The following is a 17,693-nucleotide window of genomic DNA, read 5'->3' as shown; positions in this document are numbered from 1 at the left end:
TGCGATTAAAACCAATAATTAAAATGTGCTGAGGTGTTGTTAAACAGAATCATTCCTTTCCTTTCCTCTAGAACCAATAAAAATAAGCCGAAGTTCGATACCGTGATAACTGTGTACTAAGAATACTCTCCACCTTGAGGATTCTAGTTTCCGTGACCGCCAGTAGATGGCTTTGCCTCGTTTTCGGTCGCTTCTTGGGGAAGGACTAGGCCTAACATGGCGGACGACAAACAAGTTAGTGCCTTGATGCGAAGGCACGATCAACTAAAACGCTGGGAGGATTCGGATACCGCAAAAGAGTCAAATTGTCCCAAAGCAAAATCTCGCAAAGTTCAATTTCAAGATGGATGTGTATTTCTAGCAGCATGTTCAAGTAGTGACACGGAAGAAGTGAAAAGACTTTTGGAGAGGGGTGCCGATATCAACACAGCAAATGTTGATGGGCTGACTGCCCTCCACCAGGTAAAAAAATCCAAAAAGCAACAGCAACTGGAATACACAATGGCTGATTAGAGCATTTATTGACTGGGATAAACCGGGTACCGATAACCAACCCGAACGGCGTATCCCTATGGCATATCCTCGACCACGGTTGAGGCTTATTTGGTACGGTTGCTCAGTATACTGCTTGCCTATTCACTGCTATTGCCAGCCTACTTATTTATAACATTCTCTTTTAACAACCTTGTAAGTGGACCTACATAAATTGGTTTTTATTTTAAATTAAAAACAGTTGAATTTGTTAATTAATGCACCTGCCTTCACTGTTTTCATGAGAATGTACACACCCCTCTAATTTCTAAAGGGTTTCCCTAAAGGAATGTGGCATTTCCTTACTTCAGAAAGTAAGCTCTTGTGGAAAGTTTAACAACCCCTAGCATTTAGACAAACTTGCAAAGAGATAAACATCTACCATAGTAATGATTCAGTCTGGTAAAACACCTATACTAATAATGTTTTGACCAGTTTTTGGACTGATACAGCAAGAATTAAATATTCTATTTCATTATTTATATTGATTATGATATATCATATAGACATTCACTATATACCAGTCACAACTAAAAGGTCACTAGGCAAATATTAACTGTAATTGTTTATAAAGAAAACCCAAATTAATTAATCATGCATGTATAGCAAGTGTAGTTTAAATACAATGCTGAATACCTGTATACATAAAAAAAAGTGTCAATGTAATTGAGGGGTGGGTATCTAGCTCAGTCGTTATAGTGCTTGCCTGGGGTGTATTGTGTTGTAGGATCAAACCACCTCAGTGGATCCATTTCTTTGATTGTTTTTTTCCCCATACCTTACAGTGACCCATGACTGGTATGTCAAAACCATGGTATGTGCTGTCCTGTCTGGGAAAGTGCATATTAAATAGCCTTTGCTTTTAATGGAAAAATGTAGCAGATAGCCTTTGCTGTCAATGAAAAAATGTAGCAGGTTTCCCTTTAAGACTTTGTATAAAAAATTTACAAAATGTTTGATACCCAATAGCTGATGATTAATAAATCAATATGCCCAAGTAGAATGAATGTTTAACAATACCCAGCACAAAAATACACATCAGCTATTAGGTGTTTTAAAAACAAAGGTACAAGTACCTCGTGGTGTCATTAAACAAAAGAAACAAACAAAACCATATTGGTGACCGACATCGGGTAGATAATAGATCTATACATATGTACCTTGTTGACAGCCAGTTACAGGCTTTATTATGAAATACGGGTGGATACATGATTTTCTAAGGAGGGGTGTTCAGTATTACAAAGCCACAATATTCAGGGATGGGGTCGATGTTTAAAACGGGCACAGGTCTGCAGTATTCCAAAATGCACAGACATTAAACATGCATTACAATGTAACATAAATGATATTTCTGTCTCCTCCCCCGCCACCCCAGGAAACCAAGCCAGTCAAAATGCTTCGTTTCCCAATAAAAACAAATTCATTGCATTCATCTGTTAAACACAGGCTTTTGGGGACACTTTGTTATAATTTAGGGATGAGGTGTGCACCCTTAGACACACACCTACGATTAAGCAACATCACAATCAGACATGTACAAATTTTCACTGGAAATAAAGTTCAAGAAATGTTGGTTGTAATTGGTGGTATGTTCACGTATCTTTTGTCTAAAGCCCATTGTCACCAATATACCAGGTAATAAATAAAAACACTTTAAACAGTAGATATATTTCTTCTTTGGGAAGAATTACATGTATTTTGGTTGTGTGATGCATCAGTCCTATTTCTGTGTAAATTTTTAAGTCGTCAAGTCATTTTTACAAAGTAAATAAATCATCACCATGTTTGTTTGCTAGATCACCATATTAAAGCTACCAGTATCCATAAAAGAGGGCAAGTGCATTTATGAAAGTGGTTGGTTTTGTTTAGTATGTCGGTGTTCTTGCTAGGTAAAAATTAAAGGAAGCGTGACCCCCCCCCCCTTCTAAACTCCCAATTAAAAACATTTAAAAGCTTGCTTGTAATAATTATATGGCTGTGTTGTAGTCAAAGTACAAATATTATTTTAATAATTTCAAGATTGATAAAAAATAAAATATATATTTTTAAAACTGATCACTTAATGAAGGAAGGAAGGAAATGTTTTATTTAACGACACACTCAGCGCATTTTATTTATGCTTATATGGTGAAGGACCAAACAGATATTGAGAGAGGAAACCTGTTGTTGCCATTTCATGGGCTACTCTTTTCGATTAGCAGCAAGGGATCTTTTATATGCACCGTCCCATAAACAGGATAGCACATACCACAGCTTTTGATGTACCAGTCGTGGTGCACTGGCTGGAGCAAGAAATAGCTCAATGGGCCCACTCACGGGGATCAATCCCATACTGACCACGCATCAAGCGAGCGCTTTACCAATGGGCAACGTCTCATCCCTTGATCACTTAACAAATGGTGTGCAATAACATTGACCTGTTCTTTTATTTTTATCTTCTTCAAATGAATCGATTGCATTGATATCGTTAGCTGATAGTTGTAGTTTTGTTTTATAATGGCTGTATTATGTAGTATCCAAGATGGTTAATTGTAATGATGGGCACTCCTACTTCTGTTGTTTTTATAAGCAGTGATATCCCTAACAAATTGACAAGTTTCAGATATTTATTTTTTTAGAAATTGCTTAATAAATAAATGATAGTAAGTAAAAAATCATTAGTTATGACTAATTCAATATGCAATTGATGACAAATTATATCAGAGGACAGTCATTGGACACAATATAGACATAATAACAAATTTGGTTTAATTTAAACAATATTAATTGCCGTTCAAGAAACATTAGCGGTCTGGGTTTTGCCAAAACTTTATAATTTCCTTATAGCAGGGCATAACATTTGAATTTTTCAGACAACCAAAATGTCGTTCATGTGGTTTTAGTGTTTACACAAATGATTTTCTTCAGTAGTTTAGATACAAATGATGAGGTTAATGGGCAACGATATTCAATTGAGAATCTAAGATGAGTGATTTTCGTATCTTTTCTCCTATCATAAATACAAAAATATACTTTTAAAAGCTACCAGGCCAAAATAAAAATTAGATTTTATATATTTTTTTAATATTTAACCAATTTCAATTTAGGCTTAAACAAGTATAATATTTATCTGTAGATGATATTTATCAAACTTTTAAAAATTTATATTTTTTTTATTATTATTTTTTATTAATGTCAGTTTCAAATCGTTGGAAATTAGAAATTCTGAAAAATGCTATTCATAGTAACGAGAACATGTTTTTCCCGCGATGATAGCACGAGATCTCGGGCACCATGGTGCATGTTCGTAATTTATGCATGGTACATGCTCTTGTGAAAGGCAAAATGGGTTTTAAACTAAATCAATCTAACGATAGCTGCACGGGTACCTAGTCAGATGAGGCTATTTATTGGTATGCTTTGATAGTCACAGAGTTAATATTAGCTGTCATTTTGTCCAATACTATGTACAGTAGCTAGAATGCCATTGCGTTTGCTATTAATAAACCTGATTCAGTCTGACAGAAACTATACAAGTGTCGATCTCTGCGGGGAATCCGTAATCAGCCGACTTATTCCGATTGGCTTGGAATAGAGGTGAGAGATTTTCATGACGATGTTGATTATGAAGTGTATAATGTTTTTTTACATATTTTGTTTTCATCAGGGTCATTAAATTGCATCTGTATATAATATAATATTCTAAGAAACTACCCATAAATGTTCTGTGACGTGCTTTAAATACTGAATATCGTGACATCAGAATTACATTTTTTTTCCGTAAAGTGTAAATATGTCGGTGGCATGCCATTACTAACACAGGTAGCATTTTATAATGAAAGTAGACGGTGGTAGTGAAGGAAATAGCTGGACACATTGAACGATGAAAATAAAGCTGGTTAGAACACTACCATCAAGCACATATGACGTACATCTAGGTCAGGGATTTCTCACTGCACGCAGTTTTCCAAAACATTGATGATATTAACCAACACACGTTTGTTTGGATTTTCTGACGAGTGATTAGCAAATTTATCAAAGGGAACATGCAACTAAGTTACTAAACTTTTTTGAGGCTTCTAAAGACAGTGCCGACTTTGTATCGATTGCGATGCTGATTATAAATGGATACATTGTATCCTTCCCACACCGGCAATGTAGGCTTAAAGTTATTTTCTTCCCAAAACAGTGATAATTCTTTTTAAAGATTTTCTGATGAACGATTACAGCTTTTGCAAGAACAATAGTTTATGTTGATATTGGTTTTGCATAACTGACAGATGAACAACAAAATTGTTTGTGCCAAATTTTATGCCCTGTATGCCAATTCGTTGGTTCCTTTTTGACGCAAATGGACTGTACATGTAAATATAGTTGTAGTTTAAAATGTGCTGAGGTGTTGTTAAAACAAAAATACTAATCTTTTTTATTTCTCCTTCATAATCTGGGGATCATTACATCAGTGGAACATGACACTGTTATTTAAACATTGACCACTCAAAGATAGGACTACTGCTCACTTGAAAAAATTTCTCACTAAATATGATTAATTTACAGGCCTCTAAGAATTGAAAATTTGTGTAAACCATTTATGCATTGAAGTGACAGGCCCAAAACACTAAATGTATTTTTCCAGTTAGTAGTTTGATTTTGGATAATTTAAATTTGAAGTTACTTACATTTTATTGTTAAAAATATGCATTTTCGTACATCTGAAGTGTTTTTGGTCATCCTGGTTTTTGTAATACTAATACTCGGAAATACATTTTTCATAATTCTAAAAATGCACATACTTCTGAGAAGTAAACAGTTATCGAGCCAATGTCTGGTCTATTTTTAAATGGTATTTACTTGTTTAAACACCACAGACTTTGGTTTTACTCTATTATTACTTTATCCAGATGTGTTACATGTTTGTAGATTAACCAAACTTAATGTCAATTTTCATGGGTTGAAATTAGGGTCTGTGCCTTTAAGCAAAAACAAATTGAGGTAAGCCATTTTGTTTTTACGTAACCCATCATGACTACATGTATGTCAGTGCAGGGCTCACACTGGAACAAAGTTTACTTTACTCCATTTTCTCATACATGTAATATATTTCCTTGAAAAATAATCAAAATGTGATTCATTTAAGGGAAATTCTAGTAGCCAAAGACTAAATGTTATAGCCACTTAGCAATTGACTATTGGCTATTTTGGCAATGGACAGTGTGAGCCCTGTAAATGATGGCATAAATTTACTGAGTGAACGAAAAATGGATTATAATGCAAAACTAAACTTGCATGAATGATGGCATGTGTGAATGAAACTGTCCTCGCAATTTTCAGACGCTTGATTTAAATAGGGAAGAAACACATGTATTTAAGCATCACTTGTGTTTTCTGCAATGGATAGCCGATAGGAAATTCTTCAAGTGTTTAAAACGACTGTCCTGAGTTTTCCTCAACAAAATAAATACACATCCTGCTTTTTTCTGTTTTTTAAAACACTATTGTATATTAACATAATATTATTTTAAAAGTAAAGCATTATATAGATAAATACATATGGAGTGTCCTTTGGCCGAATTATTTCAAATTTCATTTGGCTGTTGGAAGAAATACAGGGCTAGCTCTGGGTCTTCAGAAAATTTCACCAACTTATCTTTCAAATTTCAAAAACCACAAAAACCCAGTTATTTTCTAATAAAATATTAATTATTTCCTGAAATTATTTCACCAAATTAAAATGAAATTTGCCAGTTGTTTTTGAAATTTGCAATTGGCAAATTTGGCGAGGGGTACATTAATAACAATGAAATAATAAATTCTTATGTTGAAAATTATTGTAGACAAACATTGATATTGAGATACTGCAAAACATTATGAAGTTCAGAAATACATTGGTTGTAGAGATATTCATATTCTAAACAAAACAAAAAATGTAAGTAAATTGTAAGTCTAAAAATGTAAAAATATTTTATTTTCTGAAAACATTTCAAAATGGTTACAAAGTCCCTTTAAAGACAAATGATTATTATATATGGCAAAACATTAATATCAATTAACAAATATCAACCCGTGAAGAAATAAAATAATGATGCATTTGTTTTAAGTGGCAGATTGTTATCCAAGTCTTACCGTATCATTTGAGTCTGACTAGATCTTGTAACAGCTTCAGGGTTTGAATTTTACCACAGCAGTGACAGCAAATGCATGGTTGCCCTCCTAAAATGCCTTTTTTGGTTGTAGCAATCTCAGCTTTTGCATTTAGCACAATTTCTCACAAACTATATAAGCCTTAAATCAATAATACCTGGTATTTAAAAATTAAATCTTTTTTTTTTAATTATTTTTTTTAAAGAATACATTGTAGATTAATCCTGAATGAGAATGTTACATCACAAATTATTTCTTTCTTCACCCAATCACTTGATGGTAGGCAACATATTTGATTCTGTGGATTTTTTTTTTTTTTTTTTCATCTTATCTTACAAATTACACCAAAACAAATAGAAAATTGCTATTTCCTAAACACTTTTTGTGATAAAATTTTTATTTTTATTTTATGTTATTTCAAGTTGGATAGAACTTTATAAGCAGTCTTTTTATTATTTTATGCTTTTCTTCTAAAGCCAAACTGAAATTATTGACAGGAAATACTTTCCGTGGTGGCTGGTACGGGGTAAGCCCTTTGATAGCAGAATTCACTAGGAAAAGACAAGCACTGGATTGCTTTGCTCACCTTTGGCAGCCATATCTGGAACATTTCATGCAAGCATCAAATTGAAGGCCATAAATAATATTTGAAATCAGTTACCCAAACCACCTTACATATGTTTGTGTGGGTGTGTCCATGTTTATGTGGGTGTGTCTGTATACATATGTTTAAATGTGTGTCTGTATGTTTATGTATGGGTGTGCAGGGGACAATCTTTCGAAATCTGAGGTAACCGGAAGTCGGTTCACGTGGTTTTTACCTAGGTAACCAATTGTTCGGTTACGTGAATTATATTTGCATAACCTGTGGATTACCTGATTGGTTACCTCAAAGTTATGTTGAAAATATATTTTAAATACATAATTTTTAGCTAAAACATAAAAGTTAAAACAAAATACAAAAGAAAACGTTTTATAAAACAGTTTTTAATGCTTGCAAATCAAAAGAAGTGACTTGTAGATGTTTCCTTTGTTCTCGTACGATCGTAGCGTTGTAGATTTATTATTATTATTCACCAGTTGCCATCGGGATCGCAAAAAGTAATTTTTAGTTGCCCGAATCTAAAAACCACTGTTCTCGGGCACCGTATTCTAGAACCTCTGTGCAGCTTTCTGAAGTTAACACTATTGTAAAAGGACTTAATATCAGCCCAGTACTGAAACAAAATAGATACATTTGTAGGAAACATGCCCATTCCCTGGTTCCTCTGAAGAATAATGCAAAACACTCAGTCACTCACTGGTGCATGATTAGACTAATATTTTTTTTTATATAAATAACAAATAAAGGCACCCATTTGTCACTGATAATTTGTAAAATTTAGTATACACCAGATTAAAAAAAACCCCACCAAAATCCCAAACAACAAATGTCCAGTTCCTCTGAACTATAAAACAGGCTACTCACTGGTGCATGATTTGATTAATAAAAATAAATCTTATAATAACATAAAAAAAAAGACCACAATTTGACACTGATATTTTGAGGTGGCGATGGTACTTTCACTTTATCGCTGGTACTTCTATACTACAGTGACGTTCCAAATGTTTGTTATTTAAAGCTCCTTATGCGATGTTAGTATTTTTTAGCTTTTGTGACATTTTTGTTTATGTTAAAACCGTGTTCAACCTTTGTAAAATTATAGGCAATCCAATATTATATCTACATATATACCTTTAAAGATAGAATAGCAGCAGATAATTTAGGTGCCTTAGCGGTCCGTGCACATTTCTTTAAAACTTTTGGCTCGACTCTATACTGAGCCTTTGATGAAGATGATGATAACTAGTTTAATGTGCCCATATACCACTAGGGTTTCGAACACGCCCATCCCGAGTCCTACCTCCGATAAGATCGGTGGCCTGACTCGGGATGGGGGGGGGGGGGGGGGGGGGTTTGAAAATGGGCAGAATTTTGAAAATAGCAATTAGTAAAAAAGTTAAAGGTTACAAGCCAAAAATAAAAAGAATTGACTGCTCGGCCGAATATTTATATAATTTGGAGCATTTTAGAAGGACAGTCCAAAATTAACTAAGAGAAAGAAGAGAGGATCGGACTATTTAATAATATTTTTTAAAAAAGAAGTAATTTCGACATAAAGTTTTGAACGCAAATCTAAAAGTTAAAGTCCGATCGATATGTCCACGCGAGTGGCCTCGTTAAGGCCATTTGGGTGCACAGCTTAAAGGGACGAGATGGGTTGCATCCCGTCAAGAAAACCCCTAGATTGACAGTCAATAGACGTTGAAGGTATAGTGCTGTGCTGAAATACAGATCTTGAGAAACCGGATCCGTCTGAACGAGAGAGAGTATCAGACTAGGGTATAGTCCAGTCGTCATGGGTTGGTATAGTGGTGTGGATGGGCCCGACTCCGGAGGATACGAGATGGTATCACTATAAAGCAAAGTAAAGTCTAGAAAAGAGTAGTAGGGGCCGACCCCGCTTCCTATTTCTTCTTAGAGTGGGGCGGTCAATCTTCCAGTGCTGCTAGGAGCCTTTGGTCGCAAGTTACAACCGTTGCAATATACCGTTGGCTACTGGTTTGCTGCACATCAAGTATCTAAAAATCAGTCTAAAACATGTGTCAGAATACTAGTAGTATGTCTGCATGAATAAACTTACTGTAATCGTGAAGTCTGCAAGTTTTAATTTCTAAACGTCTACAGGTCACGATGTAACCGATTTGCGGTTCGCGTAAATTTAATTTTGCGTAACCGACACGCGAACAGAACGGCGGTTCGCGTGAAATATTGTGCCCTGGGTGTGTCTATCTGTGTATGTGACTGTGACTATGTTTATGTGGTTGTGTATGTGTGTGTATGTTTATATGGGTATGCCTGTATATGTTTGTGTGGGTGTATAGATGTGTTTGGGGGTGCCTGTGTTTTTAATGTGTAATAGTGTGTTGTGGTTGTACACAGGACTCACACTAGAATGAATTTTGGTTTAGCTCATTTTTAGATATTGTAAACGTTTCATTTCCCTAAAAGTTATTAAAATGTGGTTAATTTTTTAAAGGAATGTTTCATTAGCCAATGACTAAATGTTATAGCCACTTCATGTAAAAATTAGCAATTGGCTAAGTTGGCAATGGACAGGGTGAGCCCTGGGTATGTGTCTATGTATTCATGAGTGTATATATATCTGTCCATGACTTTAAATTGCACCAAAGTCAAGGTGATAAACACTGTACCCAAAATAAGAATGTCCAAATTACTGGCAAGTATAAACATGTTAACCGTACAATATTTCATCTCAAAATCACTGAAATGTCAGGCCTTCGGATTTCACAGAAACTATTATTTCCGGTAGCATATCGGTAAAATCACGGATCTGAAATTTTGTTTCTCATGATTATTATATCGTGTACCAATTTTCAACGAAAATAATATATGGATATACATGTACAGTGAAACTCCTAAACTGGACACCCTCGGGACCAAGTAAAATGTCTAGTTTTAAGAGGTATCCAGTTTAGAGAGGTTTTTTTCTGTACAGATATTTAAAAGGGGGCCGCACAAGACATCTGGGAATTCCGGTTTATATACAAAGGGTCTGGTTTTGAAGGAATTCCTGTTTATAGAGGGTCCAGTTTTGAGCGAATTCCGATTTACAGAGGGTCTGATTTTGAGGGAATTATGGTATACAGAGGGTCTGGTTTTGAGAGGTTTCACTGTATATAGTTTTCGATGGGTTACCATTATCATAAGGCCAAAAAAATGTTTCCCAAATTTGAAATCCTATAGCTTGAATGTTAAGCTTTATTTACATTAAAACTCGCAATGCATTTCTGAATATCAAGAATGTACAACCCTTCATAGTCTGTTAATAACATTATGGTGCCAAAAATACCTCACTGTGTATATAATAGACCAAAACTCCCCCCCCCCCCCCCCCCAAAAAAAAACACAAACCCAAACCTCTTCCCCACATCCCGTGTCAGGCCACCGATCTTATCGGAGGTCAGACTCGGGATGGGCATGTTCGAAACCCTAGTGGTATATGGGCACGTTAAACTAGTTATCATCATCACCAAACCTCTGTGCCCAAATTACATGTACATGTAGTGAGATAAAAACAAAAATCCTGCTATTTGTCTTTATGGACATGCAAATTAGTCAGACACAATAGTACTTTGAATCTTTGATACGTTGATACTAGTTTTTGACATGAAATCACAAGAATTTGCTGGTCAGATGAAACACCACTTTTTGAGTTGGCTTGTCACATATTTCACAAATGACACACCCTGCACTCTAAATTGAGCTGAATAAAATTTCAAAATTATGTTTATTTTTCTTCTTTATGAGTGTTAACTCTTAAGTGTTTCACCTTTTAATTTGTTGTGTATTTCTTTGAGGTTTATTATAAATATGAAAATTAATAGAGCTGTGTGGTATACATATAACGTTCGGTATTGTACCGTATCATGTCAATACCCAGGTCTTCTAGATTATGGTAGCCCTACTCCTATAGCTAGTGATATTCATTGTTGGGCTAGTAAATAACTACTACTACCATGCCCGACGGCTAGTGAAAAAAAAGTTGTCAAATGCTGCATTTAAGTCTATTTTGTAAATATGAATATCTTGGCCCCACTCCTAACTCCCAAATTTTAATGTTTTTAAACTCTTATCTTCCACTTTGGGTGACATATCTGATTATTACCATTAGTAAAATTGTATTTACTTTAAAGTAGGGCTAGTGGATTTTTAATTGTGGCTGGTAAATGTTTTAACTTACTGATCCCATGGCTAGTGGATTTTATAAAAATTCTAGAAGTCCTGCTTTGAATACCGATTTACCGTACCGATACAATTTCAAAATACCGAAATTTTGGTATTGAAAAATGTTATCTGCCATTTAATAAGGCATTACCAATATATCTGACAAATACAAAATAGTTGAAAAGAAGAGAGAGATAAAGGCCTTGTGTATTGAATTTAATTTTATTTAGATGAAATTTGCAGGTGAAACTTATTTACTTAATACGGGCATGCATTTAAAGCTGAATACACCAAAAATACTGCTTGATATTGGTATGGTATCAATACTGAATACCGTATTTATACCGAAGTAAATCACCTCCAAAATACTGATACTGAACCTCAAATTTCAATACTGCCCATCTCTAAAAATTAATACAGTTGGGTTGAGTTTAGTGTTGTAATTGGTAATACTAATTAATAGTTTTTATTTCACAAATGAACATCAAAACCAAATTTGGTAATCAGTCATTAACACACACACACACACACACACACACACACACACACACACACACACACACACACACACTGAAAAAACCCCCAAGTCTGTGCCAATCTAGCACATGTACTATATGTAACTGTTGGTCATAAGTTTTTAATATTTTTAGCACTAAGTATTCAGTATTGATATTATTCGAAACAGACAGGGTAGAATAAGGATGAAGTGAAGAGGGTTTTCTAGAGTTAGTTGGTAGAGTGCTCACTTAGGTGCTTACAATGTAGTATTAACCCCTTGGCATTTTGTTAGTTTTACCCCATCCCAGCCAGTGCCACATGGCTGGTATATCAAAGGAAGATCATGGTACATGTATGTACAGTCCGATGTTGGAAAGTGCCTATATATATATATATACATACACACACACACACACACACACACACACACACACACACACACACACACACACACACACACACACACACACACACACACACACATACATATATACTCAACAGATATTCTTTGCATTTTTCTTTAAACATATGTTATAAAAATACAACAGATTCTTCTGTTATAAGGTTTCCAAATTGTGGCATGTTCTTAAACTTAATGATGTAAACAACAATTTAGTGTAAACAATATGTCCTTTATCTTAAATTACAAACCACTGTGCACAAATGCTTGTCAAATGCATATTGCTACTTTAAAAAAACCCAAAACAATATTTGCAAGATTTTTGCATGTATCATGGGTCAGATGCTACTGAAACAATGCTTAGAAGACATCTGTGATCAAATCTTGCTAAAATAATATGACACTAGCAAAGAATTACCAAGTCTGGATCCCTTGAGGCTTATAGAAAAATAGAGAGTTTTCACAAAAACTATACCACTACAATCACAGATACTGATATCTAATCCTAATTAATGGGCCAAATTTACAATTCTTAAACACCTGCGTTTAAGAGAAATGGCTTTCATAAATTCGGCCAAATATGATTCAGTAACAGTACTTATCGTTTACCTAGTTTCGCAGATTAGCATGATTAGTGACACCAATATGGCAGCATTCTCAGAAGGGTTGTTAATTTATGTTTTAAAAGTATTTATCCTATAACTTACCAATGATATCCATGTCATAAATTCATGTGATAATTTTAGTGTATTAACCCGGTTAATAATGGTATATAAATTTGCAAGGTCTCTAGGCAATGTGTTGCTGTGGATGGGTCATTTGCTTACAAGCCAACAAGACCTGTGTACCTGATCGTAACGTTTTCAGAGATTTAGTTAAAATGCGTGACATCAAACTAATTTGTGCTAATCGTGATGATGTCATATTACCGATGGCGGCGACTTTAGTATTGTGATTTACTAAAAATGGAATTAAAATGTTATTTTAGAAGTGTTATAGGATAAATAGAATTCGCTACTCGTGTTTTTTAATATGTAAAATATCAGCCACGTCTAGTTAATCGGTATTTGTCTCAGTAGAGCCTCGACAAATACCGATTAACATAGACTCAATTGATATTTTCCATATTAAAAAATACTTGTGACGAATCCTCTATATATTAGCCACAAAATGTATTATGTGTAGCAGGCCTTTTAAATGTAAAGAGCGGAAAGCAAATTGATACGATGTCTGTAGTGTTTATATTAATAAAAAGGTACTTGTTATGCATTAAATACGGTAATACTAAATACATGACGTCAGTGTAAAACACATCATCAGAGGTATACAGACATGGGGCAAGGAATCCATGATAACAAAGTCATTATAACATCACCAACTACACTCAAAGTGGTGACCTATCACTATCCGTAACAGTAAAGGTGTGGTTGCAAAACCTCTGTAATATAGCACTTGGGTGTCCTGTGAAAACCAGGGGTGCAGAAAGTACTCGCCCGCTCGCCAAATGCGAGTAAAAATTCTGACGGACGAGTTAAACAATGCAACTACCAGTCCGACGGGCGATCTGTCTTTTTGAGTTTGTTTGCCATGTGATGTTGATCACTTACCAGGTGTTCTTAAAACATTTGTGTCAATATATCTATATATCATTTGGAGTGAAGACACTGTATATTATAATATTATTTATAATATATTATTCTATAGACTGGCGGACTAGTAGAAATTATTGCAGGCTAATAAATTTTAGTTGATTCTGGTCCGGTGAGCTAGTAAAATATTTTCCATTTCTACACTCTTGGAAAACTGTTAGAATTATGAAATGTTTGACTTCCAAGAACCTTTAGAGGCATCATTAAACTAAACTATTTTATTGAGAGCAGTAAAAAAAATCTAATCATAAATATTATGTATACCACTATAGTAACACTGATCAGTTAACTGTTTGGTTCAGACTCACTGTTGATAGTTCATCAGGCATTGTTTTGTGCATTGTTGACCTTACAATTCCAAGAATCATACACAACATACATGTAGTATGATGTACACACATATACCAATGTAGGCTTTGACCTACATCTGTGTACACATGAAGCTCCCAACCCTTATCTCTTGTACTTCCTTGAAATCTAATGCTGTACCACACCTTATTTATTTCCAAGAATTTCCCGAGGTTTTTGCTGACTGACTAGAACAAGGACTATAGCAATGTGTAATGTACTATGAATTACAGTATGTAGTGTACTATAATAGTTTTGTGTGGGCGTGCGTGCGTGCGTGCATGTGTGTGTGAGAGTGAATCTGTGTATGTATCAATCACAGTATGAAAATACAAATGTTAAATAAACTCTTTGAATAGGCATGCGTTTACATGTATAAATTCTTCAAATGCAGTTACATGCATATCATATATCAAATAATTGGAATTATTTTTCTAAGTCACCAAATCAAATTTGTTTAATATTTTACATACACTTATCACGTGCATTTACTTCTGAATGTTTGATGCGCTGATTATTATCTATCTCCTTAATGCTTATCAAAACTGAACTCAAAAGTGCATTGATGACTTTTGCAAGTCTAGTTCCATTTAGCACTAATTGACAGGTCGCATGACAAGCACCTGCAATCAGGTATGTCTGTGATGACAATACTTGTCCTCTATTCTATGATCCAATGCACAACTTTTATCTCAAACTGAGCATATAAATTTTACCAGGATTGAAAACGCCAACATATCATTAACCTCTGCATAACTAGACAAGAACAAGTACCAATAAATTATTTATATTTACGAACCTACTTGTAGATATAATAACATTATAATAATTTTTCCTCAACATAAATGTAGTTGGAAGGTGAGATCGATACAGGCCTTTTACTAGGCTTTTTTAAGGTGCAAACATTTAAAAATGTGACTACTGATACATAAATTTTTTAATTTACCATCATTATTTGATTGGTTATGCATAATAAATATAAAATCTTAAATCAAGCAAATATAATGGAAACTTTGTTACATTTTGATGGTTTTGTTTTTACGATCGACACAGCCAGACTTGCACATGGATATGCATGCATGCATGCACGCACACACACACATCCACATATACATCTCTGAAATGTGATTGCCACATCTACATTCAGTTAATAAACATCATGGTGTCTGTTCACTGTTCCTAGATGCCATCTGGGACAATTAAAAAAGGATTTGTCAAAAGATTGAGTGATGAGTGCTCCATGCCTTGTTAGGTAAGTACTGAAGAAGTACTGCATTTCACCTATCGGTATCAGAGGTGTGAATACCTGTGTTTGAAATGATGTTAAGTTTCACAAGTAATTGCAAGCAACCGTCAATTGACACCCAGTCCATTAAGGCATAGCAGCATTTGATACATGTATGTATAAGCAATTTAAAAGAACAAGATTAATAAAAAAGAAATATATATGTATCAAACTAGTTGATGGCAGTCGACTTAATGTTTATTGTAAAAACTTAAGATTTCTCAGTTTCATATTGTTAAGAAGATATACATTGTACATAGGAAGGTGTATATGATTCATGGACATCCTAGAAAGTCAAGGAAGTTGCAGATGTCCTTTTCCAGGTCTGGAAAGGCATGAAATTTTGAATTGGGTCATGGAAAGTTATGGAAATTGAAAATTGGTTGATTATTACAGACCTCGTCTTGAACAAAATAGAGAGGAGTGATTTATTGCTCCCATAACTTAAATTATGGGGAGCCATTTAAGATATTAAATACTATACTCTTCAAAAGAAGAAACGCAAAACCACATTGTCGTAACATTTGGAGAATTGATTTAATTATTGAATGGTGAGTCCGATAATTACCAAAAGTTGCAGGATTGTTCACAATTCACTCTAGTCCATTGTGAGTAAGTGATAGGACACACCACCAAGGTTAAGGTCATCTGGAGTCAATACCGGGTGTGGCTTCCGCGTGTGTTGACAACTGCCTGGCACCGCTTGCCCATTGAAGCAACCAGAGTACGGATGACGTCCCGGGGGATGGTGGCCCACTCAGCCTGCAAGGCTGCTGCCAGCTCGGGCAGGGTCTGGGGCTGTGGTTGTCGCTGTCGGAGGCGTCGGTCCAACTCGTCCCATAGATGCTCAGTTGGGTTCAAATCCGGTGATATCGATGGCCAAGGAAGGACATTAATGTTGTTCTGTAGGAAAGCCGTTGTGAGACGTGCTGTGTGAGGCCTGGCGTTGTCATGTTGGAACACTGCGTTGGCGTTGGCCATAACTGGAACGATGTGTGGCCCGAGGATCTGGTCAATGTAGCCCTGTGCATTCAGGTTGCCCTGCACGTGGACCAGGTCAGTTCTGCCAGTGTGTGAGATGGCTGCCCACGCCATGACACTACCCCCGCCGAATCTGTCCACTTCCTGCACGCAGTTTTCCGCATAACGTTCACCACGACACCTATACACGCGACATCTTCCATCATGATGTCGGAGCAGAAATCGGGACTCGTCACTGAACCACACCTGTCTCCATCGCAGTTGAGGTCATTGTCGATGAATCTGGCACCACTGCAGTCGGAGTCGACGGTGTTGTGGTGTTAAGATGGCACCTCGAACTGGACGTCTGGCACGAATTCCTACCTCATGTAGGCGGTTCCGTACGGTCTGGTCGGATATCCTGCGCAAACCTGGTATTGCTGCGGCTGTGGAGGTGGCAGTAGTCAATCGTTCCCGAAGGTGGCGTACCCGGATGTAGCGGTCCTGCCCGGGGAGGTCACGTGTTGATCCATGTTGCTGGTAACGGTCCCACAGTCTGGAGATGGTGCTTGGGGACACATGGAATGCCCTGGCAACGGCCGTTCTGGATTCGCCTGCGTCTAGTCGGCCGATGGCATTGTTTCTCTGCGGTTCACTGAGACGTGGCATGTCCTGGATTGTCAACTGTCGGCCAGATACAGAGGCCATGCAAGCGAACACCCTGCACTTTTATACTGTCGGTGTTCATGTTGCACGTGCAGACAATGCACTTGCAGTGGTGACATGGTTTGCACGTGGCTGCGTTTTTGCGAATATTCACATTTTGAAACTTTATTGTACAGTAGCTGCGTTTTATCGAATGTAACCGTGGGAATGTGTTTGGGACATGCAATGACCTTATATTCACAAAGCATGAACCGGCAGGAAACATAAAATCGGAGTTATAACCCATTTGTACCCTTTTACGTTTCTTTTTTTGAAGAGTATATATTGAGCATTGATTTGCTAAATAAATACTACATAGAGCATTGATGTGCTAAATAAATACTATATTGAGCATTGATATGCTAAATAAATACTATATTGAGCATTGATATGCTAAATAAATACTAT

At 35.8% G+C, this 17,693-nt stretch overlaps 1 protein-coding gene across 9 annotated transcripts in view; it reads left to right on the top strand.

Moving 5' to 3' along the window:
• Positions 1-194: 194 nt before the first annotated feature.
• The window catches only part of LOC121370381 (protein phosphatase 1 regulatory subunit 12A-like), a 94,775-nt gene continuing 77,276 nt past the window's right edge, over positions 195-17,693 (top strand). For all 9 annotated transcript variants that reach the window (XM_041495564.1, XM_041495568.1, XM_041495567.1 and 6 more), the window contains exon 1: positions 195-462. In XM_041495564.1, coding sequence (XP_041351498.1) covers positions 217-462 — 246 coding nt within the window. In that variant the 5' untranslated portion in view covers positions 195-216. The remainder of the gene's footprint in view (positions 463-17,693) is intronic.

Source organism: Gigantopelta aegis, chromosome 4 (genome assembly GCF_016097555.1).
Source record: "Gigantopelta aegis isolate Gae_Host chromosome 4, Gae_host_genome, whole genome shotgun sequence".
NCBI lineage: Eukaryota > Metazoa > Mollusca > Gastropoda > Neomphalida > Peltospiridae > Gigantopelta > Gigantopelta aegis.
Note: the sequence above shows the minus strand (reverse complement) of the source record. Positions and strands in the feature narration are given on the sequence as shown.